The sequence below is a fragment of the Globicephala melas genome, chromosome 12 (genome assembly GCF_963455315.2).
Source record: "Globicephala melas chromosome 12, mGloMel1.2, whole genome shotgun sequence".
Lineage (NCBI taxonomy): Eukaryota > Metazoa > Chordata > Mammalia > Artiodactyla > Delphinidae > Globicephala > Globicephala melas.
Window position 1 is genome coordinate 32,150,390 of NC_083325.1, and position 26,636 is coordinate 32,177,025.

At 34.8% G+C, this 26,636-nt stretch overlaps 1 protein-coding gene across 1 annotated transcript in view; it reads right to left on the bottom strand.

Annotated features, from left to right (window-relative positions):
• The window catches only part of APLF (aprataxin and PNKP like factor), an 82,841-nt gene that overhangs the window by 39,990 nt on the left and 16,215 nt on the right, over window positions 1-26,636 (bottom strand). Inside the window, exons 3-5 of the mRNA XM_030877425.3 lie at window positions 16,708-16,880; window positions 7,397-7,541; window positions 6,732-6,864 (exon numbers count right to left, since the gene is read on the bottom strand). Coding sequence (XP_030733285.1) covers window positions 6,732-6,864; window positions 7,397-7,541; window positions 16,708-16,880 — 451 coding nt within the window. The remainder of the gene's footprint in view (window positions 1-6,731; window positions 6,865-7,396; window positions 7,542-16,707; window positions 16,881-26,636) is intronic.

Here is a 26,636-nt window from a genome sequence, read left to right on the forward strand (position 1 = left end):
TTCCAAATGATATACTACAAATATCCCTTCTAGGGACCAGAGCTCATTTTTTTTTTTTTTTTTTTTGCATAGGAAGAAGTCATTTTGATACTGTTAAAATGTTCTTCACAAAGTGTATATAAAATATGTAAGTTAATTGTCTCGTAACAATCTTTATATCTGGCATATAAAATATTTTTCTAAATCCAGGATAGGTATACTTAAATGATAGAAATATAAAAGAAATTAGCTATTAGAGCAAATCAGTTTATTTTAAACAATTACTAACTGCATTTACTTACATGATCAGTTACACTAATACTATATGAATACTAGCTCAACTATATGCATATATGTCATTAAAATCACAACCATCCAATTTTATCCTCCAAAGAAACCACTCCTAACAGTTATAGTAACAATTTGATGCGTATTCTTCTCAACTTTTTCCTAAGTATAAGCAAATATATTTACAAATACATAAATATATACAGGGCTAAAAGTATACATGCTATTCTTTCTCTGGGATAAATACCTAGAATTGGAATTTCTGGACCAAAATGAGTTATACATTTAAAGATCTAAGAGATATTGGCAAATATCTCTATTTAATGTCTCTAAATAACTTTAAAAGGCTATACCAACTTATACTTCCACCAACCATGTTTGCTGATACCCATTTTGGTCAGTACTGAATATTATCAATTGCTTAGATTTTGATGAGTTTAATAAACAGAAACTGGTATCTGGTTGTTTTAATTTACATTTCCCTATCTGATAGTAGTCATATATTTATTGGCTGTTTGTATTTATTCTTCTGTAGTACAGCATATAAAATGCCCCAAATTTCTACCAAGTTCTTTCTTTTGTGTTACTAAGTAGACAATCATTAAAAACCTTCTATCTATTATATAACTGTGGCAGATAATATCTCCCAGTATATTGTTTGTCAGTCTGCTATTTGCCTCTGACTTTGTTTACAGTGTCTTTTGCATTAAAATTTTTTTTACCTTTAATCTAAATAGATCTGCCAAATTTTCCCTTATGGTTCTAGGCTCCCCATCATCTTAAGAAAGTCTCCCAGAAGTAATAAAAAATATTTCCCCATATTTTCTTCAAATGCCTTAATAGTTTCAATTTTTACATTGGTTATTAATTCAATAGAAGTTTATTTATGAATATGGCATGAGCAGTGAGTGCTCTATTATTATTTCTTCCAAATGGAAAGCTAATTCTCCCAACATCATATTTAATAATGATGCATCCTTTCCCCATCAATTTAACTGATAATTTCTTATATATTAAATGTGTGTTATTCTAATCTGCTTTGGGGTGTTTCACTCTTTTTTACTGGTCTAACTTACCTATTCCTATGCCAGAACTATCAACTACTAAAAGTAGGCACCAGCCTAGATTGTGAAAAAGGAAAGTTCTATAAAGAAATGAATATTTCTGTCATTCAAACTGTCCTTGAGCATATATAAAAAATCTCCTAATGCACTTTATACAATGCTGACATAGCTCTAATGTCAAAATCTGACATGGATGGCACAAATGGAGAAAAATACTAACCACACTTATGAATATAGATACAAACGTCCTAAACTAAATATCAGCAAATCTAGCACAGCATGAAAATAATAAGTCACCACAATAAAATTAACTTATTCCAGGAACACAAGCATGGTACAACATTAGGAAATCTACCAACATCATTAATTACATTATCATATGAAAATGCAGGACTGTTTCTATAACAAAATTTCTTTTCAAAGAATTCAACAGTTATTCCTGAAGGAATCAGTCAATCACCCTAAACATGATGAGTATCAGAATCAAATACCAATCATATTAAGTGCTGAAACACTAACAGAATTACTGTTAAAATCAGGAATACAGATGCCAATTTTATCCATTTTTATTTAAGATTTATAGGATCTAACTTATGAAATAAGAAATGTTTTTAAAAGCAGTAAATAGATCAGAAGAGCCAAAATTATCATAATTCTGTAGATATGACTATACAGCTAGAAAATCCAAGAGGCTAAAAAATGATTAGAATTAATTAGATCATTTAACAAGGATGCTTAAAATAAAGTAAATGTTTATAAAGAATAAGAAGAGCTTTAAGTAAACTGAACCATAATCAAATTAAACAATGTCAGTTAAATATTTATAATCTGTATTGAGTTGTCATACAGAAAATATTCAGAGTACAAAATTAAGTGTAAACTAAATGGTTTGGGGACTGCTTACTACTTCAACCTTTATCAGCATGTGCCATTTTTCATAACTCCATGTTGGAGGATTAGAAGATGGGGAAAGAAGAATACTAAAGGGTTGCATGATAACCAGTGAAAATATAAAAGCTGCCTTTTCAATCTAGCAAGAGTGTCATACCCTAGGAGTTCTAACTTGTCCTGGGGTCTAGAAGGTTGAGGAAGCAAATGGAAGCAAAGAGAGGGGAGGCTCTAATACCCTTTGCCCAAATATTTATATTCACTTACCAATCACTAAGGGACATGGAAAAATTTTAGCCCAGGCCTGAGAAACTCATGATAACATCTAAGGGCTAGTAGCTGGGGACCCAGAAAAGTAAATAAATTAGAAGTATACTGGTTGAAAGACAGAAAGGATAGCCTGATCACAGCAAACATTCACGTACATATAAGAATTAAACTAACAGTTAAACTGAGAAAAGATCTAGGAGAGAATGCAAGGGCATATTAATAAAATAAAAAGCAAAAACCAAACCAAACCAAACCCCCAAAGCATACAGAGGGTAAATTCAGGTGGCATCCAGGTATAGTGGTATGGTTCAGAGCATGGGCTTTAGAGCCAGGCAGAACTGGGTCTCAATTATAGCTCTGGCATTTATTATGATCTTAAATAAGTTAGTTAACATCAGTTAACATTATTATTTGTCCTGTAATTAATGTCACAGATAGTTCCAAAATATCAAGACGGTTTCATAGTCTAAATAAAGATCAATGAACACAATAGAGTACTAAAGCTGCAAAAGACGTAAGAAAGTATCCTACATCTAAATGAGCCTAAAATGCATCTTGGAAATTGATTTTTCAAAATCATTAGCATCGGTCTGTTGACCTGGATGATATATTACTTAAACAAACAGAACAATAACAATAATAAAAACTACACAGCAGAAAAAGTCAAATTATTCCAACCTTTAATTAGCTGGATTCAAGTACGAAACTGTCCTTTACTTCTAAATCTTTCTGTCTTTAAAGGAGTTAAGTAACCTAACTTCGCTTTTTTAAGTATTCCCCCAAAGTCTGAATTTTTAAGACATGCCTGAATGCAAAGACTTTTTTATCTTATTTTGAAGCTTTAGCATTTTAAGTATATTATGTACTATATAATATTCCTGTCCAAATCAATGTCAAATTACTCTCATTTGTATTTTCAAGGTGAGGTACCAAAAAAAGTGCTTCTTATTTTATATGGTGCATTTATCAAGTGAAAATTAATGGATATTTGCTTCAAATTTATAATTTGAAGCAAATATATTTTAGACGATTATAAGTCATCTAATAATGGTAGTACAGAAGCATATAGAGTACAAAATAACTCTGAAAGAAAAGAACTTGTTTGCAAGGAGGCAGTTCACACTGGTCCAATTTTTGGTCCAATAATATTCTTTCTATATTAGAGAAAAGGTTCTACTGAGGGAAAGTGCTGCCCCCTCTCCACTACCATCCCCCATTCCCGTCCTGCAAACTGAGAAGAACCACACTTAATGAGAAATGTTACTGATAAAAATATATTATACATGTAATGATGGGGGTGGGGGATTGAAAACCACTGTCCTGGAATAAAACACTTAGCAGGAAATCTTATGATTTAAATACGAAAATTCTCTAGATTAAATCACATCTCCCTCACCATATGATATATAAGCTATTTTTGCCACAAGACCACTCTGATCCTACTACAACCTAAATTAGCATTAAATAAGGAATATTCTGTACACAACATATTTGATCAAAAACTTTAGAAGACTTCTATGACCACTATGCTGAACATGAGAAATAGTAAGAGTTGGAACATTCAACTAACATATATTGTGCTGTTAATTGTACTGTCAATTGTGCTGTTAATTTATAAAAGACAATGTTCAAGGTAAAAAGGCAGATTGACTGAACTGATCATCCCAAACAAGACCATTACAAATTTTAGACAAAATATTTTTTTTAAAAAACAACTATTTGAAGGCACTAGAGAGTAACCAAAAAGGCAGAAATGACGAGTCTGACCTTGAAAAATTAACTACAGTCTGCGAAGTTTATCAATTTATGGCTTTTTCCCTGAGGGCATCCCCCAATTCGCAGGTGACAGAAAGCTGCACCCTTACTGGCTTAAGTGCTGGCTGAGTTTGAGGCTAACAGAGTAGGCAGAAAGTTAAAGACAAAATTCCAGAAGGAAGAAAGGCTTAGAGAGCCAAGAACCAAAATCTACATTTAAAACTGACCCAAATCCCTGGCTGGTTGCTAAACTACATGCGCAGAGACTGCAGCTGCTGTCCACACGGAGGAAACAGAGTTTAGGGCCTGAATTAAATGCCCATTAAGAAAACAGGAAGTAAATTTCCTATTAGGCCCAGTTAATTGCCTATTAGAATAAAAATATTTATTCAGAGGGATATAAAATCAAAGTCTCTATACTCTATCATTCATAACATCCAATAGCATAAACAAGAAAATGTGACCCATCTAAAGGAAAATAAGCAGTCAATTGAAACTAAACCTGAGATGATGAAAAGCTGCAAATAAAATGCAGACTGAATAATACAATGTAGCAAACATTTTAATAATCTTGAATCAATGGGAATACCCAGCAGATGACACAAATCATTGTGGTATCTGCTATAACAGTGAACTATGCTAGGACACTGGTCTCATCTTTGACTCCTTCAGCACGTACCATTGGGTGCCTGTAGTTTTTTGTTTAATTAAATAATTAAATTAATTTTAAACACTCTTACTGTGCTTGTCTTTTACCTTAGACATGACCCCAACAGGTCTGTTTGAAAACCTACTTTAATAAGTCATCTGTATTGCTTTCAGTATTAAAATGAATAGTATTTTTCTACATATGTAAATAGCACATATTGTAATGGGTGAAACCTAGAGTTGACCAGGAAACAATTTTTCGAAATTTTTTTTTCCATTGTAGTATAAAGGGAGTGCTTTAGCAACATATATCATGATCCTTTAATATTTACACTTTTTGATAAACTAATTTCCTTTCTACAATTTATACCATAGTAATAATAAGAGTAGACTTCTAAGATATTCACAGTTTTTAATTGCACTTACTAATGAAGCTGCAATTTGGGACAGTGAATAAATATTCAATAATAAGATAATTCTTAAATGATGATGTATTAAGACCATGTATTACTGTGGTTGGCAGAATTCTAAAATGAACCCTCCCCAAGATTTCCTGCCCTAATCCCCAGGACTGTGAATAAGATGAGATATCATGCCCATGATTATGTTAGGTTATATGGCAAAATAAATGTTGCACCTATTTTTAAGGTTACAAATCAGTTTATCTTGGGTTAATTAAATGGGAGATTATGTACATGGGCATGATCTAGTCAACAAATCCTTTAGAGCAGAGAGTTTTCTCAGCTAGCCAACGAGGGGAAATTAGAGAGACGCAAAGCTGGAGAAAGGTCTGCTGCGTTATGCTGGCCTTGAAAATGAAATGCAAGAACAGAAAAATGCCCTCTAGGAGCAGAGTGAGCTCCAGCCAACAGTCAGCAGGAAAACAAGTCCTTTAGTCCTCCAACTGCAAGGAAGCAAATTCTCCACAACTGGAATAATCTTCTAAGGGGATTCTCCCATGACACCCAAGTCAGAACCCAGCCTGACAGACACTTGGATTTCTCTTGTGAAAATCTCAACAAACAACTCAGTTGAATCTGCCGGACTTCTCATCTTTAAAACTGTGAGCTAGGGCTTCCCTGGTGGCGCAGTGGTTGAGAGTCCGCCTGCCGATGCAGGGGACACGGGTTCGTGCCCCAGTCCAGGAAGATCCCACATGCCGCAGAGCGGCTGGGCCTGTGAGCCATGGCCGCCAAGCCTGCGCGTCCAGAGCCTGTGCTCCGCAACGGGAGAGGCCACAACAGGGAGAGGCCCACGTACCGCAAAACAAAACAAAACAAAACAAAAAAAACTGTGAGCTAGGGCTTCCCTGGTGGTGCAGTGGTTAAGAATCCGCCTGCCAATGCAGGGGACACAGGTTCGAGCCTTGGTCCGGGAAGATCCCACATGCTACCGAGCACCTAAGCCAGTGTGCCACAACTACTGAGTCTGAGCTCTAGAGCCCACAAGCCACAACTACTGAAGCCCGCATGCCTAGAGCCCATACTCTGCAACAAGAGAAGCCATAGCAATGAGAAGCCTGCGCACCGCAACGAAGACCCAATGCAGCCATAAATAAATAAATAAACAAACAAACAAACAAATTCATTTAAAAAAACCCTGCGAGCTAATAAATGGGTACTGTTTTAAGCCACTAAAAAATAATCATAATCATAATAATTAGCATAATGGTGTTTGATAAATGGCATAAAATAATAGTTTATGTTTAAAATTAGACTTCATGAACACATCTAAAGAAATGTTAGGCTAAGTTATACACTTACATAACTGCTATTGTGTCTTCATTTGTTCAGAAAAACTTCCAAATTCTGTTAAATATTTTCCTGAAACAAAACCTACCTCCACTGATGACTGGTACTGAAAGGTTCTGATCACTTAGATTTTCTGTTAACATCCACGCTGGAAGGATTCTTTTCCTCTGGGAAGCGTTTGGCTGTTGCTTACTCAAGTCTCTACTTTCATCTAGGAAAGACTAAAAAGGCACTTATATATGAATTGCTAAAAATAATCCTGCATCCTTAATAAAACCACAAAAATTATTTACTTTGCAGAAAACTACCATTAAAAAAATCCATCTGGGCTTCCCTGGTGGCACAGTGGTTGAGAGTCCGCCTGCCGATGCAGGAGACACGGGTTCGTGCCCCGGTCCAGGAAGATCCCACGTGCCGCGGAGCGGCTGGGCCCGTGAGCCATGGCCGCTGAGCCTGCGCGTCCGGAGCCTATGCTCCGCAACGGGAGAGGCCACAACAGTGAGAGGCCCGCGTACCACACAAAAAAAAAATCCATCTGCAACTGTGGACTGAGTTGCTCAAAGTTCTCAAAGTAAGAAATTCAGTATCTCTGTTAGTTGAAGTGTTGGTCTAGTGTGATATTCTCTAGAGCTTAACTTAAAAACAGCAAAAGCAGATCAATGCTAGAAATTTTGTCATGATAAGTCTAATACCAGTTGTCTTGTCTTTCCTTAAGGAACATGTTATAAACGGATGAGATCTTAAATTTCTTACCACACTATTTGCAGCGGTCTGGGTCTTTCCTATTTCTGTGCTTCTTTCCAGCTGTGGGGCATCAGGTGTCTCATCAGGCAAATCAATCGAGGAAGATTTTGGCGTTTCACTCAATATATCATCTTCATCATGTATTTGACTGTTTCTATGAAATACAATTGAAATTCATTTATTAATCACGTAAATTTAAAACATTTCTATTGCCTACCATGCCATTATGTGATTCGCCCAAGTACGTCTAACTAATGGGTTATGCTACTTTTCTCAGACTTAGGAAGACAAAAAAGCAGATTATAGTATGCTAGAATAAAATATATACACTAGAATATGTTCCTCATCTTCTGCCCACTCTATCACCATAAAATACATTAATCTTTCCAAAACATGGGCCTAGAAACCACAGCTATTTATAAGATGGGCAATGGCCATCTCTATGAAGGCTTAAGAGTTATTTACTTACTATATAGTATTTGTTCAGATTGTCCATAAAAGTTAAGATCTCCTCCAAGTATCCAAAAAGAAAATGCAAACTGTAAGAACATCAGCTAAGCTAGTTAGGCTCTTGAAGAAAAAAGAAATAAAATCCTGAGGTCAGGTTCACACACAGCTGCTACTGGGGTCTTGGCCAGTGCAGCCACTTGTGAAATCTCCTCAAACTTGTAGTCCGACACAGGAGCATCCACAGTCACATGTGGAACATACTAGCAGAACCAATTACCTCCTACTTGCTGCAAAGTGTGGTAAGATCATCCAAAGTTCTGGATCATTATTCTTTATGTATGCATAGAGATGATCCAACAGACTTATCTTTTTTTTGTTTTTTCGTTTTTTTGTTTTTTTTGCGGTACGCAGGTCTCTCACTGCTGTGGCCTCCCCCGCCGCGGAGCACAGGCTCCGGACGCGCAGGCTCAGCGGCCATGGCTCACGGGCCCAGCCGCTCCGCGGCACGCGGGATCCCCCCAGACCAGGGCATGAACCTGCATCCCCTGCGTCAGCAGGTGGACTCTCAACCACTGCGCCACCAGGGAAGCCCCAGACTTATCTTTTTGAAAATTTGAAAATATAGATGGAAATACCACTCAGAAATAAAAAGGAAAAAAGTACGATATGTACATTAACTTGGATGAATCTCAAAGGCAGTTTGCTAAGTGAAAGAAGCCAGACACAAAAAGTACATATCGTATGAATCCATGCATATGTCATTCTGAAGAGGTAAAGCTACAAGGACAGAAATCAGATCAGAAGTCGCCAGAAACAGTGGGTGGTGGAGGGGAATGACCACAAAGAGGCAAGAGGGAATTTTCTGGGGAAATGAAAACGTTCTATATCTCACTGTGGTGGTACTTACATGACTACACAAATTTGTCAAAGTGCATTGAATTATACATTTAAAAGGGGTGAATTTTACTATTGGTAAAATGTTCCTCAGTAAACACTAACATTAAAAAACTTTGTCTAGCTGAGAAAAGAATAATTAATGGCTTGTTTTATTTGTTTTAGTGTATCTTATAGGAATAACCTCCTTCAAACGCAGACTCGAATTCAGGGCAGGAATCAGTCAAAAGAGAACAACTTACTTAGACTAAATTTCCCTGCAACACCACTGTTTTAGTTCATTCAATAAATATTTTTTAAATACCTAGGGTGTGTCAGACACTGTGCCAGGCACTGGGGACTCAGAGTTGAAAATGTATGATTGCATGAAATTGCACTCCCATCACAATATTCAAATCCATTTTACTCACAACACACAGGTGTGCTTCCAAATTCTTTTTTTTCCTCAAATTTTCTTAATATTTAATTTGAAAAATATTAAGAAACACTCCAGAGAAATGCAATGGCTTTTTACAACTTACAGTGTTACAAATTAAGCAACATCATCCATTCCATTTCTAGTTTTTCTATTCTGGCATAAATTCAAGACTAATACACACACATCCTATAGCCACAGGGAATTTTTATTAATATTTACCAAGAATAAATATAACAACAAAGAATCCTATCCCAGAACAAAATTCCAACATTTAGTTTCAAATAGGTCAAAGTGCAAATTATTCTCTTATACTTTTATTTAAATATAAATATTGTCACTGTGATATGGACATATTCTTATATTATCTTCAAATACTTCCTCAAGCAATCAACTATCACAGATTTATAATACAGTGTAATCAGAATTTGTTAAAAAATAAAAACTTGGAATTTAATCTAAATACAATATAACAAAGGTAAATGAGTTACCCTTTTCTTTGGTAACAGCTATCAAGACATAATTCACATAATCATGAAATTCATGCCGTTAAAGTATAAAATTCAGTAGTTTTAGTATATTCCAAAGTTGTACAATGATCACCAATATCTAATTTTGGAACATATTCATCACCTCAAAAAGAAATCCCGTATGCATCAGCAGTCACTTCCCATTCTCTTCTCCAGCCCCAGCAACTGCTAATCTACTTTCTGTCTCTAGAGATTTACATTTTCTGAAACTTCATATAGATGGAATCATATACGTTGTTTGTATACAGATGTTTTCAATTCTTTTGGGTACATTCCTAGGAGTGCAATTGCTGTGTCACATGTAATTCTGCGTTTAAAATTTTGAGAAACTGCCAGAATGTGTTCCAAAGAGGCAGTAACACTTTACAACCCACTACCAAAGCATAAGAGTTCCAATCTCTCCACAACCTCATCAACACTTGTTATTATGTCTTTTTTACCATAGCTACCCTAGTGAACGTGAAATGGTATCTCACTGTGGCTCTGATTAGCATTTCATGTTGAGCATCTTTTCATGTGCTTATTGGCCAGTCGGGCATTTTCCCTGAAGAAATGTCTACTCAAATTTAGTATGCATTTTGAAATTGGGTTGTCTTTTTATTACTGTGCTGTAAAAGTTGTTTACATATTCTAGATAGAAGTCCCCTATCAGATATATGACTTGCAAATGTTTCCTCTCCTTCTGTGGGTTGTCTTTTCACTTCCTTGATGGTATCCTTAGAAGCACAGAAGTTTTTAACTGTGATGAAGTCCAATTTATCTATTTTGTTTGCTTGTGCTTTTGTTCTTCTATCTAAGAAATCATTGCCTAATCCAAGGTCACAAAAATTTATACTTGTGTTTTTTTCTAAGCATTTCATAGTTTTAGCTCTTATATTAGGTCTCTGGTGCATTTTAAGTTTAGTTTTTCTATGTTGTGAGGTAGGAGTCTAACTTCATTCTTTTGCATTTGTCCCAGCACCACTTATTGAGAAGGCTACTCTTTTCTCCATTTAAATGTTTTGGCACTCTTGTAGAAAATTAATTGGCCATAGTGTAAGGGTTTATATCTGGACCCTCAACTGTATTCCACTGACCTGTATGTCTTTCTTCACACCAGTACTACACTGTCTTGATTACTGTAGCTTTGTAGCAGGTTTTGAAATTATGAAGTGTGAATCTTCCAACTCTTTTCTTCTTTTTAAAGACAGTTTTGGCAATTAAGTTATTCTTAACTCTTAAAGATATATTCCAAGTTATATTTAAATATAAGTTATATATTTTGTCTTTAATACAAAATGTACTGCTAATATGTATGAGCTGGATCTAAAAGTAAGTTTTAAAATAATCATAAATGAATTGTAAACATGCACACTTTCATATTACAATGGCATTTTCATCAACATTTTATTGTTCTGTCCTGTCCAAAATTAAAGTGATTAAAATTAGCTATTTATACGGAATCTAAGTATTAAGAACTTTAACAATTTGAAAGAAAAATGTAATTTGGTACAAAAGATTTACTTTCCTTTCCTCAACAGTGTTTTAAAGAAAATATCCCTCTAGAGAGAGAATGTTATACTTCCTTATCAGCAATGAAATTCAGAAAAAGAAAATGTTATACAATATTTCATTCGTGTATTCAAGAAGCCAATGCCTGCTAAGCACCCACTACTGGGGAAGCAATAGGAATGCAAAATTAATGTTGGTCCTTCTACATGAAATATGTCAAAATTTAATTAGCTAAAATCTAAAACTTTTTTTTGGCTTTCTTACTTTGACTTCTCAAAAAAGTATGGATTTTAGTACTTCTCACAGAATAATTTCATAGAAACATATACAGAAAAGAGTGAAAAATGAACACACTAGAGCTGATATATATAGACCCATATGCTCTCATTGAGTTCATTATGAATGGGATTTATTATACAGAATGTAAACACTACATGAAAAGCATGTTGACATGAGTGAAGTGAGAACCTAAAGAAATGACAAGCTTTTGTACGGTTGTTTTGTTGTTCAAATCTCTTTCTTAAATTCATAACTGGTTGGAAGAAAAAATTTACAATGATATCAGGGGTCCTTACAACTGACACAAAGCACGTAGGTTTTCTTTTCTGTTCTTATTCAAATTTAAAAATATTTCAACATGTAGAAATATAGAGAAAATATAATGTATGTATTCTATCTACCTATCTATTAATATAAATACTTCTGTATCCATCACCCAAATAGAAACATTTTGTCATATTTGCTCCAGATTAATTATAAATACAATCAAATCTTCCTCTGTGTCCAGCCTCAACCTTGTTCCTCTCCCTCTCATCCCTTCTTTGAAGGAAAATTATTCTGATTTTATTATTCACATGCATGTCTTTATACTTTTACTACTATATGTATATATCCATTACTTGTGTGTATATATATATACACATAATATATATATTATTCATGAAGTAATCCAAATAATCCACAATACACAGGTATAATATGTAATATATATCTATATACAAACGGCGTATGCTTTATATATATGTAATCTTTTTGTTTGTGTTTTTCCTCAACGTTACATTGTGGAGATTTATCCACATTTTAACCTGGAGCTCTCTCTAGTTCATTCACTTTCACTCCATTTTAAAACTACACCAAATTTATTTAGCCACTCTCCAAGTGTCTTCACTATTAGAATGACTGCTATAGTAAGCTTTCTTACACAGTCAGGGAAGTCAGTAAGAGCTATAGTCCTAGTCAGCTTGTATTTGAATTCTCTGTCACATATTAGCTATGAGACCTTGGGCAAGTCTCAAACCTTCTGTGTCTCAGTTTCCTAATCTGTAATACAGGGATTTTAACAGTACCTATTCCTTATAAAGATGGTTGTGAAGATTAAAAAGTTCATACGTGTAAATCTTACACAACAGTACAACCGTGTTTCTATGAGGTAGACACTACAAAATGGAGCTAGTTCTAAAATATATGAGAATCCCAATGGTATCAAAAAATGTCTAAAATATATTTCAATACTTCCACAGTCTAAGACATGGTTCACTCCCCCTTGCTAGAGGATAGCAGCCTTTCTTTGTCTGGAGACCAGGCAGCTGCCTCCTAATGGTATACCTGTCATGATGATACTTGCCTTCCTTAAGACCTGCCCTCCCACCCCTCGTGGCTTCTATTCCAATAACCAAGGTCAACTCATCATTACCTGACTAGAAAAGTACTGTCCATACTTCAACAGGAAAGCAAATATTTACTAAAGAGCTACAGGACCTGGCTAATATGTACTGACAGAAACCAGAAGAGCATGCCCAAGAATAGATCTTGAAGATGTTAAAACAGGGGATGCAGAATAAAACTGGAAAAAAAACACTGCAACCTGTCCTGCAACCTGGGATTTAAGGTACTGGCAAGGATACCTGAAGCCAGTCCTAATATACAGCTGAAATGGCTTGTTCATGCTTGGAAAAAGAATATGTTTACAGTAAATAGGGTAGAAATAGAGAATGCGCTGGCATGATACTGAAAAGGGGGTCAATAGGCTCTAAGAGGTGGGCATGCTAAAATGGACTTATTACATGAGACTAGAGAATCCCCCACCTGACCATGTTCCCCAGAAGGGCCCAGAACACTAAGCTATATACTAGTGAGGCAGTGTTGAAGAGCTCAATGGTAACTGCCTCTATAGGTCAATGTTGATGGTAGGAGAGGCTGCCAAGAACAAGCCTCTTTAGCATCAATGGAGATGACAGCATTCTAGAATTGCAGAGGCCAGGTGGTTAGCATTTAACCATCAGAGGCTAAGTGGACATTATGTGCATAACAGTCAGCAAAGTTGTAATGGCACTGATCTATAAGCACCTTTAACAATGGCTATCCACCCAGCTGGAGATTACATTGCCCAGCTTTCCTTGCAACTCCGTGTAGCCATGTGCCAAACAACCCGATCAAAACGTGGGCAGAAGACTTAAATAGGCATTTTTCCAAAGAAAACATACAGATTACTAACAGGAACATGAAAAGTTGCTTAACATCACTAATTATTAGAGAAATGCAAATCAAAACACCATGAGATATCACTTCACACCTGTCAGAATGGCTATCATCAAAACGTGTACAAATAACAAGTGTTGGTGAGGATGTGGAGAAAAGGGAACCCTTGTGCACTGTTTAAGACTATAAATTGGTGCAGCCACTATGGAAAACACTACAGAGGTTCCTCAAAAAACTAAAAATAGAACTACCATATGATCCAGCAATTCCACTCCTGGCTACGTATCCTAGAAAAACAAAAACACTAATTCGAAAAGATACATGCACCCTGATGTTCATAGCAGCACTATTTACAACAGCCAAGATATGGAAGCCCAAGTGCCCATCAACAGATGAATGGCCTGTTGTTATACAAAGATACATATATATATATATACACACACACACACACACACACATACACCCAATGGAATACACACACACACACACACACACACACACACACACAATGGAATATTACTCATCCATAAAAAAGAATAACATTCTGCCATTTGCAACAATATGCAGGGACCTAGAGAGTTTTACATTAGTGAAATAAGTCAGACAGGGAAAGACAAATACTGTACGTTATCACTCATATGTGGAATCTAAAAAATACAACAAATGAACGTATATAGCAAAACAGAAAGAGACTCACAGATATAGAAGACAAACTAGTGTATACCACTAGGGAGAGGGAAGGGAGGATGAGCAAGATAGTGTTATGGGATTAAGAGATAAAAACTACTGTGAATAAAATGGATAAGCGAAAGGATATATTGTACAGCACAGGGAATTACAGCCATCTCTCAGTAATAACTTTAAATGGAGTATAATCTATAAAAATACTGAATCACTATGCTGTACACCTGAAACTAATATAATATTATAAATCAACTATAATTTTTAAAATGACAGAGAATATATCCAGCACCCCCAAAAAGTTCCCTTGTGGCCCCCCTTCCTAGTCAATCCTCCAGAAATAAACATTGATGGATTAGTTTTCTTATAATAGAACGTAATATAAATGTAACTATACAGTAGGTATTGTTTTGTGACTTGCTTCCTCAGGATTTTCTAAATAGACAATCATGTCATCTGCAAATAAAGACAGTTTTACTTCTTTCTTTCCAGTATGATGCACTTTATTTCTTTTTCTTGCTTTACTGGACTGGCTAGGACCTCCAGTCAACATGGAATAGAAGTTGTGCAAATGGATATCTTTGTTTTGTTCCCAACTGTAGGGAGAGAACTTTTCAATACCTCACTACTAAGTATTTTTTTATAGGAAGGAAATTTCCTTCTTTTCCTAGTTTTCTCTAAGGTTTTTTTAACAGGTATTAAATTTTTGTCACAATTGTTTTTAGGCATCTACTGGAATGACAGTTCTTTAATCTGTTACAGTGAATTTCACTGATTGGTTTTTTTTTTATATATATGATAAATTCACCTTGCATTTCTCATACAAATTTCACTTGGTCATAGTGTATTAAAATCTATTTCACACATTGCTGGGTTTGACTTCTAAATATTTTGTTATAAGGAATGTGGGTTTGTATTTACTTTTCTTGTAATGTTCTTGTCTGATTTTGGTATCAAGATTATGGAAGCTTCATAAAATGAGTGGGGAAGTGTACTCTCTTCTATTTTGGAGAAAAAAGTATAATATTGGTATTATTTGTACCTTGTAAGTTTAAGAGAAATCACTAGTGAAGTTCCTTGCAGGAAATTCTTAAATTGGGAACTCAATTTCTTTAATGGACATAGGATTCATCAGATTTTCTATTTCTTCCTGTATCAGTTTTGGTAAATTGTGTTTTTCAAGGAATGCATCCATTCATTTAGGCTATCAGTTTTACTGGCATAAAGTTTTACATAATTATTTCTTCATTATTCTTTTAAGGTCTGCAGGATCAGTAGTGATATTGCCTCTCCCAGTCCTGATACTGATAATTTGTGTTTTCCAGCTTCTTTTTCTTGGTAAGCCTTGTCAATTTTATCAATCTTTTCAGAAAACTAACTTTAGGCTTTGTTGATCTTCTTTGTTATTTGTCTATGTTCTATTTCCTTGATTTCTAGTCCTATTCTTCTTATCGTTTCCTTTTTTCTGTCTATTTTGGGATTAATTTACTCCTGTTTGTCTATCTTCTTAAAATAGAAGCAAAGGGCATCAGTTTTACCTCTTTCTTCTCTTCTAATATAGGCATTTAATATAAATTTCCCTCAAAGGACTACTTTAGATATATTTCACAAATGTTTTTGTTATGTTTTCAGTATTATTCTGTTCAAAATGTTTTCTAATTGCCCTTGTGATTTCTCTGGGTTCCAGAGGTTACCTAGGTATGTGCTGTTTAATTTCAAAACACTTGAAGATTTTCCTAGATATTGTACTTTTATTGATTTTTAAATTTAATACCAGTGCCGTCAAAGAACACACTCTATATAATTTTGTCCATCTACTTCTGTAGGTCCAGTTTAAGTATTCTATAATTTAAAAACTAAAACAAAGGCGAATAATCCGCTAATGACTGCCTCAACAAAACTAGTGCATTAATTTCAATTTTACATCAGCTATTTATTGTAACCTCATTTCATCTGTTTCCCTATTCTATATTTTCTGTTATTTTTATAAGAAATAAGAGTTATACAAGCATAATCTAAAACAGAGGTTAATACCTTAAGAAAATTTTAAAAACTAAAAAAAAAGATTAAGAAAATGTAGTCAGTTTCAAATTAACTATCCTGGTTATTGTTAGATGCGAAATATATTCTAAACACAATGGTAAAAGATACAACATATGGAAGCAATCACTATTGAAGCATTAGTTTCCAAAATCTAATGTTTTCTAGAAACACACATACACACACACACACACACACACACACACACACACACTCACCATGTAAGACCTATCGCCAATGTAGTTGAATTCTAGAGCGGTGTCTACTGAAGCTTTTGTGGATGACTGAGGAATTAGATTTCAAATACCATTACTTAATTGCATTTCATCAGGCAATCTTACCTTAAAGTACATTCCACTTCCGTTTCAGAATGTGTAGACAAAACACGAAAAATGTATTTGTCAACTAATAAAGAGAAACTATCTCCAGGATTCAACCAGTGCCATAGATTTGTCTTCAATGGTAAGAGCTGGCTCTTCTCAGAAGACTGATAAAAGCACGGATTTGTATGTATCTAACAAATTAAAGAAAAAGAATACAGTGATGTAGTAACTTAAAATCATGACTAGTTAAAACTACAACTAAATACGAACTGATTCAAAATTTGTGTCAAAACAATTCTAAGTATAAACTTACACTTAAATGTCTAATAAATCTGGCACTTCTAAGTATCATAATTATTATCTAAACATAAAAAAATAGTTGTAACATACCTCCCATTTCTCTAGGAATCAAAGAAAAAAGCAAAGTTATCAATTAACTGGTTAAAAGATACTTCTATTTTGTTTGAGAGATGACTGGACATTGGAAAGAGAAACATGAAAAATAATTATCAGTATGGAAACTGAGTCCCCCAATTTTGATATCCAAAATTCACTAATCTATTGAAAATTCTCTTCTGCTTATTTTCCCCTAATAATTTCTTACTATGATTAAAAAATGAGAAACTATGGGAAGGAAATTCTTGATCAAATTTCTCAAGCAAACAACACACCTTTTTTCTTTACTCCTCACAGAGGAATCTTCTTATTTTGTTTAAATGAAATTCCCCTCTGAAGATCATCATCCATATTCAAATTGCAAGAGGTAAATATATCTCAATGTCAAAACTATTACAATATCCCCTACTTTGAATTATGTTTCCACTGATTACCTCACGTTAGCAAAGATAATGAGAGTTGCCTCCATAATTAACACCTATTGAAAGGCATCTTAAAAATTCTAACTAAAATCAAGCTGAATTTAGCCATCTCCAGAATAGCCTTCTTGTCATCTAAACCACTGGGTCTTTTAATAAGCTTTAGCATATACCAAAGCAATCCACATTAATGCAGATCTTCAGTTTTTTAAAAGAATTTTACATAGAGCAACTCCCCCTACCACCCATTCATCTGTCTACTTCATCAGTATAAATGACATTTTTTTCTAGAGACATCAACCATCTCTCCATTTATAGCAAGGTAAATGTCACCCTGAGATTGGACATATGCCAAACATTCTCAGTTTTTCTATTTATACTTCATTAAAGTATCTTGAGATACAACTAAATTTTCACACATCAAAACCTTTTCTGATCCCAACCATTTAATATATCTATAGGTGTTAAGATACGTTTTATTCACCCTGAGTTTGAACAGACTAGAAATGAGTATAAATTCAGTAGGTAAAAACTTCTGTTCCTACTGTACAAAATATTCATTATGGAAAAATTAAGGAAGCTTATAATAGTCCTCTTTTTAATGTATTTTGAAATTCTAGAAATGCATCAGTATTTTTTTTTTCTTTTTACCCCTCAAAAATTTTCTTTTCATTGGGAAACTTGGTTAAAATTTTTTATTAAATATAGTTACTTTCATTTTTTAAAAATCTTAATCATTTATGGAATATAAACTAAGATATAAACAAGTCTAGAATATTGTTATAAAACATGAAGCAAATAATGTTGTTAAGTTAGGTAGATTACTTTGCATTATAATTTATTTTTCATTTGTTTTTATTTCTTAAAATGCCTATTTCTATGGAAAAAGAATAGGGTATTTCAAGTGTAAATACAAGATATTCTGATTTAGTTTCAATTATATATTAAAACACACCAAAATATCCACAAACTTTTACTGAACATCTACAACATTCTTTCATTCCATTCAAATGTCAAGCCCCAGATCATTTACCTCTGAAGTATCCCGAGTCCATCTCTCTTTAGCATTTGCAGTCACTGCCCTAGTTCAAGGTCTTACCCACTGCTTGCGTTTCTTGCTTGTGCTAACATCATATCAAGTCTCCCTGATTTCCTTTACCTCACTGCTTCCTAAGTTTTTTTTTTTACATTTCCCTACATAAGGCCTCTGATGCTTCTCCAATATAAGCAAAGCATAGCGGTGAAGGCTCTTCATAAATCTACAGTGGTTTGCAACCTCATCTCTCACCTTCACACACCAAAATCTTCACCCTATACATACAATCTTTGATCCAATCATTGAGACCTACTCAAAAATGCTCTTTTGTTTACTACAGCCTCAGTAATGTCTTATCCCACCCCACCTTTCTGCTTGAACTATTGGAACCAGTCCCTATCAGTTCAAAGACAGTCAGCTGATAAATCACCACTAGACTCCAAGGTCCATGGGTGCAGATAACTACCTAACACAGTTCTAACAGTCTATGATTAAAATGACTATAGAAGCCTCTAGCAGCAGGAAGAATCAATGATATTTCAACTGTCAATCATTAGTGAATAATCTCAGGAACGGTTCCAAATAGTGTACCATAAGAAGTGAGGCTTGAAGTCTAATGTACTTAATAAAAATGCTACCTGTTGAATCACTTAAATAGAGTCACCCCTAAAACTGTTTGACTGCATTCTCTATAAGACGTCATATTAAATGATTTTTTTAAATTATAATCGGTACAATTAGGTAAACTAAATTTCAAACAGAATCCACTTTCATCTGCTAAAAAGCTCGTGGAAGCAAGCAACTCGGCACATGAGCTTACTGGCTTTCAAAATCCCAAGAAACTCACAAAAGTAACTTTAGTTGTCACTTCACATGACTTCTTCTGATCAAATACCATAATATACTTTTTAAAAAAAATTATTTACTTATTTATTTATTTTCATTTGATGACTTGAATAATATATATATATATTTTTATACAGAAGGTTCTTACTAGTCATCCATTTTATGCACATCGGTGTATACATGTTAATTCCAATCACCCAATTCATCACACCCCCACCCCCACCACCCGCCGCTTTCCCCCCTTGGTGTCCGTACGTTTGTTCTCTACATCTGTGTCTCAATTTCTGTCCTGCAAACCAGCTCATCTGTACCATTTTTCTAGGTTCCACATATGTGCGTTAATATACGATATTTGTTTTTCTCTTTCTGACTTACTTCACTCTGTATGACAGTCTCTAGATCCATCCACGTCTCAACAAATGACCCAATTTGTTCCTTTTTATGGCTGAGTAATATGCCATTGTATATATGTACCACATCTTCATTATCCATTCACCTGTTGATGGGCAGTTAGGTTGCTTCCACGACCTGGCTATTGTAAATAGTGCTGCAATGAACATTGGGGTGCATGTGTCTTTTTGTGTGTGTGTGTGGTATGCAGCCCTCTCACTGTTGTGGCCTCTCCCATTGCGGAGCACAGGCTCCGGACGTGCAGGCTTAGTGGCCATGGCTCACGGGCCCAGCCGCTCCGCGGCACGTGGGATTGTCCCAGACCAGGGCACGAACCTGCGTCCCCTGCATCAGCAGGTGGACTCTCAACCACTGCACCACCAGGGAAGCCCTGCATGTGTCTTTTTGAATTATGGTTTTCTCTGGGTATATGCCCAGTAGTGGGATTGCTGGGTCATATGGTAATTCTATTTTTAGTTTTTTAAGGAACCTCCATACTGTTCTCCATAGTGGCTGTATCAATTTACATTCCCATCAACAGTGCAGGAGGGTTCCCTTTTCTCCACACCCTCTCCAGCATTTGTTGTTCGTAGATTTTTCTGATGATGCCCATTCTAACTGGTGTGAGGTGATACCTCATTGTAGTTTTGGTTTGCATTTCTCTAATAATTAGTGATGTTGAGCAGCTTTTCATGTGCTTCTTGTTCATCTGTATGTCTTCTTTGGAGAAATGTCTATTTAGGTCTTCTGCCCATTTTTGGATTGGGTTGTTTGTTTTTTTAATATTGAGCTCCATGAGCTGTTTATATATTTTGGAGATTAATCCTTTGTCCGTTGATTCATTTGCAAATATTTTCTCCCATTCAGAGGGTTGTCTTTTCGTCTTGTTTATGATTTCCTTTGCTGTGCAAAAGCTTTTAAGTTTCATTAGGTCCCATTTGTTTATTTTTGTTTTTATTTCCATTACTCTAGGAGGTGGATCAAAAAAGATCTTGCTGTGATTTATGTCAAAGAGTGTTCTTCCTATGTTTTCCTCTAAGAGTTTTATAGTGTCTGGTCTTACATTTAGGTCTCTAATCCATTTTGAGTTTATTTTTGTGTATGGTGTTAGGGAGTGTTCTAATTTCATTCTTTTACATGTAGCTGTCCAGTTTTCCCAGCACCACTTACTGAAGAGACTGTCTTTTCTCCATTGTATGTCCTTGCCTCCTTTGTCATAGATTAATTGACCATAGGTGCATGGGTTTATCTCTGGGCTTTCTATCTTGTTCCATTGATCTATGTTTCTGTTTTTGTGCCAGTACCATATTGTCTTGATTACTGTAGTTTTATAGTATAGTCTGAAGTCAGGGAGTCTGATTCCTCCAGCTCCGTTTTTTTCCCTCAAGACCACTTTGGCTATTCAGGGTCTTTTGGGTCTCCATACAAATTTTAAGATTTTTTGCTCTAGTTCCGTAAAAAATGCCATTGGTAACTTGGTAGGGATTGCATTGAATCTGTAGATTGCTTTGGGTAGTATAGTCATTTTCACAATACTGATTCTTCTAATCCAAGAGCGTACAATAATATACTTTTAAATTAACCACAGAATCATGGAATTTGGGGAAAGGAACCAAAAACTACTTAGCTAAGTTAGGAAAGAAAATGACTACATTTTAGACGCTAAACCATCTAAACAGTACATTTAACCAAGGCCTGGGGCAGGCCGGTGAGACTAATACAGAATAGGGAATGTTAAAGCAAAAGCTGCCAGGAAAATAAGCACTGTTACCTACATGCTCAAATTAAAGAAAAAGAAAAAAAAGACAATTCTGAAAGCTGCAATGAATATAGTCTATCTAGTTCTGGCAATTAAAATTCATGAGGATCTGGTTAAGTCCTTCCTAGGTGTTTCTGCAATTGGAAACATTTCTATTTCCTTTAAGTCTGTGTTAAAAGAAAGCAGTAAAATAAAATTTGGAGAGAAAGGGTAGAAGTAGAAGTTAAAAACAGAGGCTATATAAATTTGGTAGGCAATTATTTCATTTGTCAGTCGTTTTATAAACTATATTAATATAAAATTTTATAAACAAGATGGCATAACAATGGAGATGCAGTGCAATTTATGCAACATCATATTCCTAAAAAGAGCTGTGAATGTTTGATTTTTTTTTTTAAGTTATAACTGAAATGTAATGTTTAGAAACCTTTCATTATGTTATCAGCCACCCCTAATGGTTCTCTGGCATATGGCTAGAGCTTTTGAGTGTTTTTGCATGTTGCTGGGCTTGGAAATGTTCCCTGTTACTCCTCAGCCTTTAAAGGGAAGCCTCCCCTTCCTCGGGTGTATGCCACGGTCACCCGTGAGGAATGGTGGGTAGCAGGAAGGACAAGAGTCAAAACAGGAATATACATATCTTCTGCCTGAACCCTGAATATTCTCTAAATGAGGTTTCCTTCTTATAAGCTAAGAGAAGACCATGCTCTTATTCATGAGTATTTTAAAGATTCAAATGAATCGCTAAACAATATTAAATAATGATATAGTCCTAAGTTTACAAAAGCTAAGATGTTAAATACAAAGGCATAAAATTGTAAGAGAAGAAAAGGTAAAATACTTAAGAAAGGAAAATGATTATGTTTCTTTAAAAACACATCACAAACCCAAAGTCAAGAAAACAGTCAGTTTGAGTATTTTTTGCTCAGCTGAAAGCACTTAATATTTAAATGATAGGTGGTTAAATATTAGGCATTTAGCAAATCATCCACAAAGAAAGTGGACCAATCTGTGTGGTCCGTGATCATCTTTTTCTTTTCCTAAAAATGTTCATACAGGAGGTCCCAGAACTAAGAGCAAAAATGACATACCAAGAAATCTGATGTTCGCTCCTAAAACTCACATCTAAATAACTATTACTCATTGAGTAAGCTTTTTAAAAAAATCTATATCAAACAATATACACTCCAACTAAAAAGCCACACATACAAGAAGTCCAAAAGGCTGTTTCTTAAAAGTTATAAAATGACAAAAATTTATCAATATTTATAAAAAAGGAGAAGACAGACACAACATTTTCTGCCTCTATTCAAAAAGAGTCATGTACCACAATGTTCACTGCAGCTCTATTTACAATAGCCAGGACATGGAAGCAACTTAAGTGTCCATCAACAGATGAATGGATAAAGAAGATGTGGCACATATATACAATGGAATATTACTCAGCCATAAAAAGGAACGAAACTGAGTTATCTGTAGTGAGATGGATGGATCTAGAATCTGTCATACAGAGTGAAGTAAGTCAGAAAGAGAAAAATAAATACCGTACGCTAACACATATATAAGGAATCAAAAAAAAGAAAAAAAGTGGTCAGAAGAACCTAGGGGCAGGACGGGAATAAAGATGCAGACCTACTAGAGAATGGACTTGAGGATACAGGGAGGGGGAAGGGTAAGCTAGGACAAAGTGAGAGTGTGGCATGGACATATATACACTACCAAACGTAAAATAGATAGCTAGTGGGAAGCAGCCGCATAGCATAGGGAGATCAGCTCGGTGCTTTGTGACCACCTAGAGGGGTGGGATAGGGAGGGTGGGAGGGAGGGAGATGCAAGAGGGAAGAGATATGAGGACATATGTATATGTATAACTGATTCAGTTTGTTATATAGCAGAAATTAACACACCATTGTAAAGCAATTATACTCCAATAAAGACGTTAAAAGAAAAAAAGAAATGGTGCAAAGGATGCATTATCCCTGAAGGACTAGAACTAAAATACAAATCAATTTTCTATAGCTTTCTATTGGAATTATCATTAAATATTAAACAAAGATTGATGTATACCGAAAAAAAGCGCTCCTCTTATTTTGTGTTTTTTTAATTTGGAAAGCATTTTTTTTAAAAACAAAATGAGTTGTGGAAAAGCTATTTTAGTATTTTATAGCTATTTTACAAGTGCACCCATAATTTCATGGGAAGCAAAACAATCACAACTCAGAAATTTCATTGTGCAATAGAAAAGATACAATCACCCAAAGCTGCATATTTTGAGAATCAATACCAAATGGCAAAAAATACATATCTTTTGCAATTTATACACAGTTTAGAACTACTCTCTCAATCATCCAAGAACCAAAGAGTAAGTTTTTATTAAAATGAAATAAAAGCATTGACAGGGCTTCCCTGGTGGCACAGTGGTTGAGAGTCCACCTGCCGATGCAGGGGACATGGGTTCGTGCCCCGGTCCGGGAAGATCCCACATGCCGCAGAGCGGCTGGGCCCGTGAGCCACGGCCACTGAGCCTGCACATACGGAGCCTGTGCTCCACAACGGGAGAGGCCACAACAGTGAGAGGCCCGAGTACCGCAAAAAAAAAAAGAAAAAAAGCACTGACAGCTATAAATTCACCCTGATGACATAACTAACCACTGGTGATACAGTCATTTACAAAGAACATCATCATTTTGCCTTCAGAATGCATCTTCTCCCTGCTGATACCAGACTGTACATCAAATTTAAACGACACACAAAAAAGCTAGCATCATCTCCCCATGAGCTAATATTATCTCCTCATGCACTATTTCCAAGAACTGCTAAGAGCTAGAGGCTTTTCTAAAGGGAAATATTAGAGCAGGAAAAAAAGACAAATTCATCCAATTTAAAAGTCCAAATTAGTTACTCCCCTAATTGCATTCATCTATCATTGTCAAAGCTACTTTTTTATTTACTTAGATTTCTAATTTGAGGGAAAGCAAAAAAACATTTAATTACTTAAACATAAAGTGGAATATACAGCATACAGAAGGGATCATCAAAACAAAATATCTGCTATATTTATTTATATAATTTTACAAAGTTTTTTAAACTAAAACTTCTCTCTCAACACTTTATTACAGTTGTATATATAATTCGCTTTAGCAGATCAAATAATTTGTGATTGACTAGAACAGAGAATAAGTGATATTTAGCACACATTATGATAAAATGAATAAACTGGAAGTTATCTGTCCATCTCATACTCATTATTTCTAATCTTAAACTTCCATTAACAAAGTCAGTGTTAGAATTCCTCTAAACTTCTCTAAATTGCACCTTGAAGGTGCAGCTACAATAAGATGCTGATTAAATAAATAAATCTATTTCAAGGGGATAGGTATTTTATTGAAACTATATTAATATAAACAAGAAATCAAACATTACATAAAGCAAAGAACCCATACGTATATCACTAAGTCCAAGAAGCAGCTTTCCTTCAACTAATATAAAGTGAATTCCGTAATTCTTGGAATAAAATTCAAAACCCAATTAAATATTTTTCTAAAAGAGCAATCAAATTCTAGTACTAGAACTGCACATTTCCTTAAAAAATCATTTTTAATGTCTTCCAATGTTTGGTAGTTTGGCATTACAGAAATAACTGCAATATACTGTACTATTCTTTACCCTTTTTCATGTTATAAATATTCCATAATAATTTTTTAGAGACATAATACATGTAAGATATTATGTGTGGACCCACCACCCAGTTTAAGAATATTACCATTACCTTTGATGTTACCAATGAGTCTTTACCTAACCACTCTCTTCTCAGTTTCCTCAGATGTAATTATCCTGATTTTTGTGTTTATCACTTCCTTGATTTTCTTTATGGTTTCACCACCTATGTTTATGACCCTGAATATATTGTTTACTTTGTAGGATTTTTAATCTTACATAAATGAAGCCACACTGTAAATATTCTTCCAATGCTTGTTTTCATCATTCAGTATTATGTTCCTGATTTTAATCCATGCTTTTTCAGCTTTCACAGTAATGTATCTTCACTGTTGTACTACATTTCATTAAATTAATATATCACAATATATTTATTGATTTTACTGTTGGTGGAAATTTATGTTGCTTCTAGTGTTTTGCTATCATATAAACAATTTTGCTCTTCAGGCTCTTGTACATATCTATTGGTACCTGTGTGTGTGTGAGGTCTGCTTGCAGGGAATACAAGCCTTCATCTTTAGGAAATAGCGTCAAGCTATTTTCCAAAGTGGCTGCACCATCTAAGCTCTCAGCCACAGCTCATAACTATTCCACTTGTTCTACTGCTCCTCCAACACTTGAAATTGTTAGACTTTTCATTTTTGCCAATCTGTTGGGTATGGAATCATATCTCATTGTGGTTTCATTTATTTCTCCATCTAATAAGAAGGCTGAGCACCTGCTTTTCATGTTTACTAGCCAGTCAGGTTTCCATTTCTGCAATGTGCCACTCAAATCTTCAGCCCATTTTTCTATTGGATTATCTTCTTCTCATTGACTGAAAGCATTTGCTATAAATTCTGGATATCATTCCTTTGTCAATTATATGTTTTAAGTATCTTCTCCCTGTTGTATTTTTCGTTTTCATTATAGTGTCTTTTGATCAGCAAAGGTTCTTAATTTTAATGTAATTGGCTTTTTTTCAATCTTTCTTTTACAGTTTCTGCTTTTTATATCTTATTTTAAAACCTTTCCCTAATCTAAGGTCATAAAGGTTTTATCCTACGTTATCTTCTAACAGTTTTACAGTTTTGACTTTCACATTAATCTATCTGGAATTGATTTTTGTGTATGGTTTGAGGTAGGGGTCTAATTATTTTTTTTATTTTTTTGCCCAAACAAACAACAAACTGTCCCATTTACTGATAAAAAGTTCTCTTCTCCATTTATATGCAATGCCAGCTCTGGCCCAAATCAAATTCCCACATACAAAAGCCTGAATCTAAGATTGCTTTCAGTTCTAAAGTTCTACTCAACTGAAGGCACTAAAACGTCTTGTGAAGATAAGTTGAAACAATTAGTTTTAACTTCAAGAATTTTTTTTAAAGAAGAGAACATGGCAAAAGAA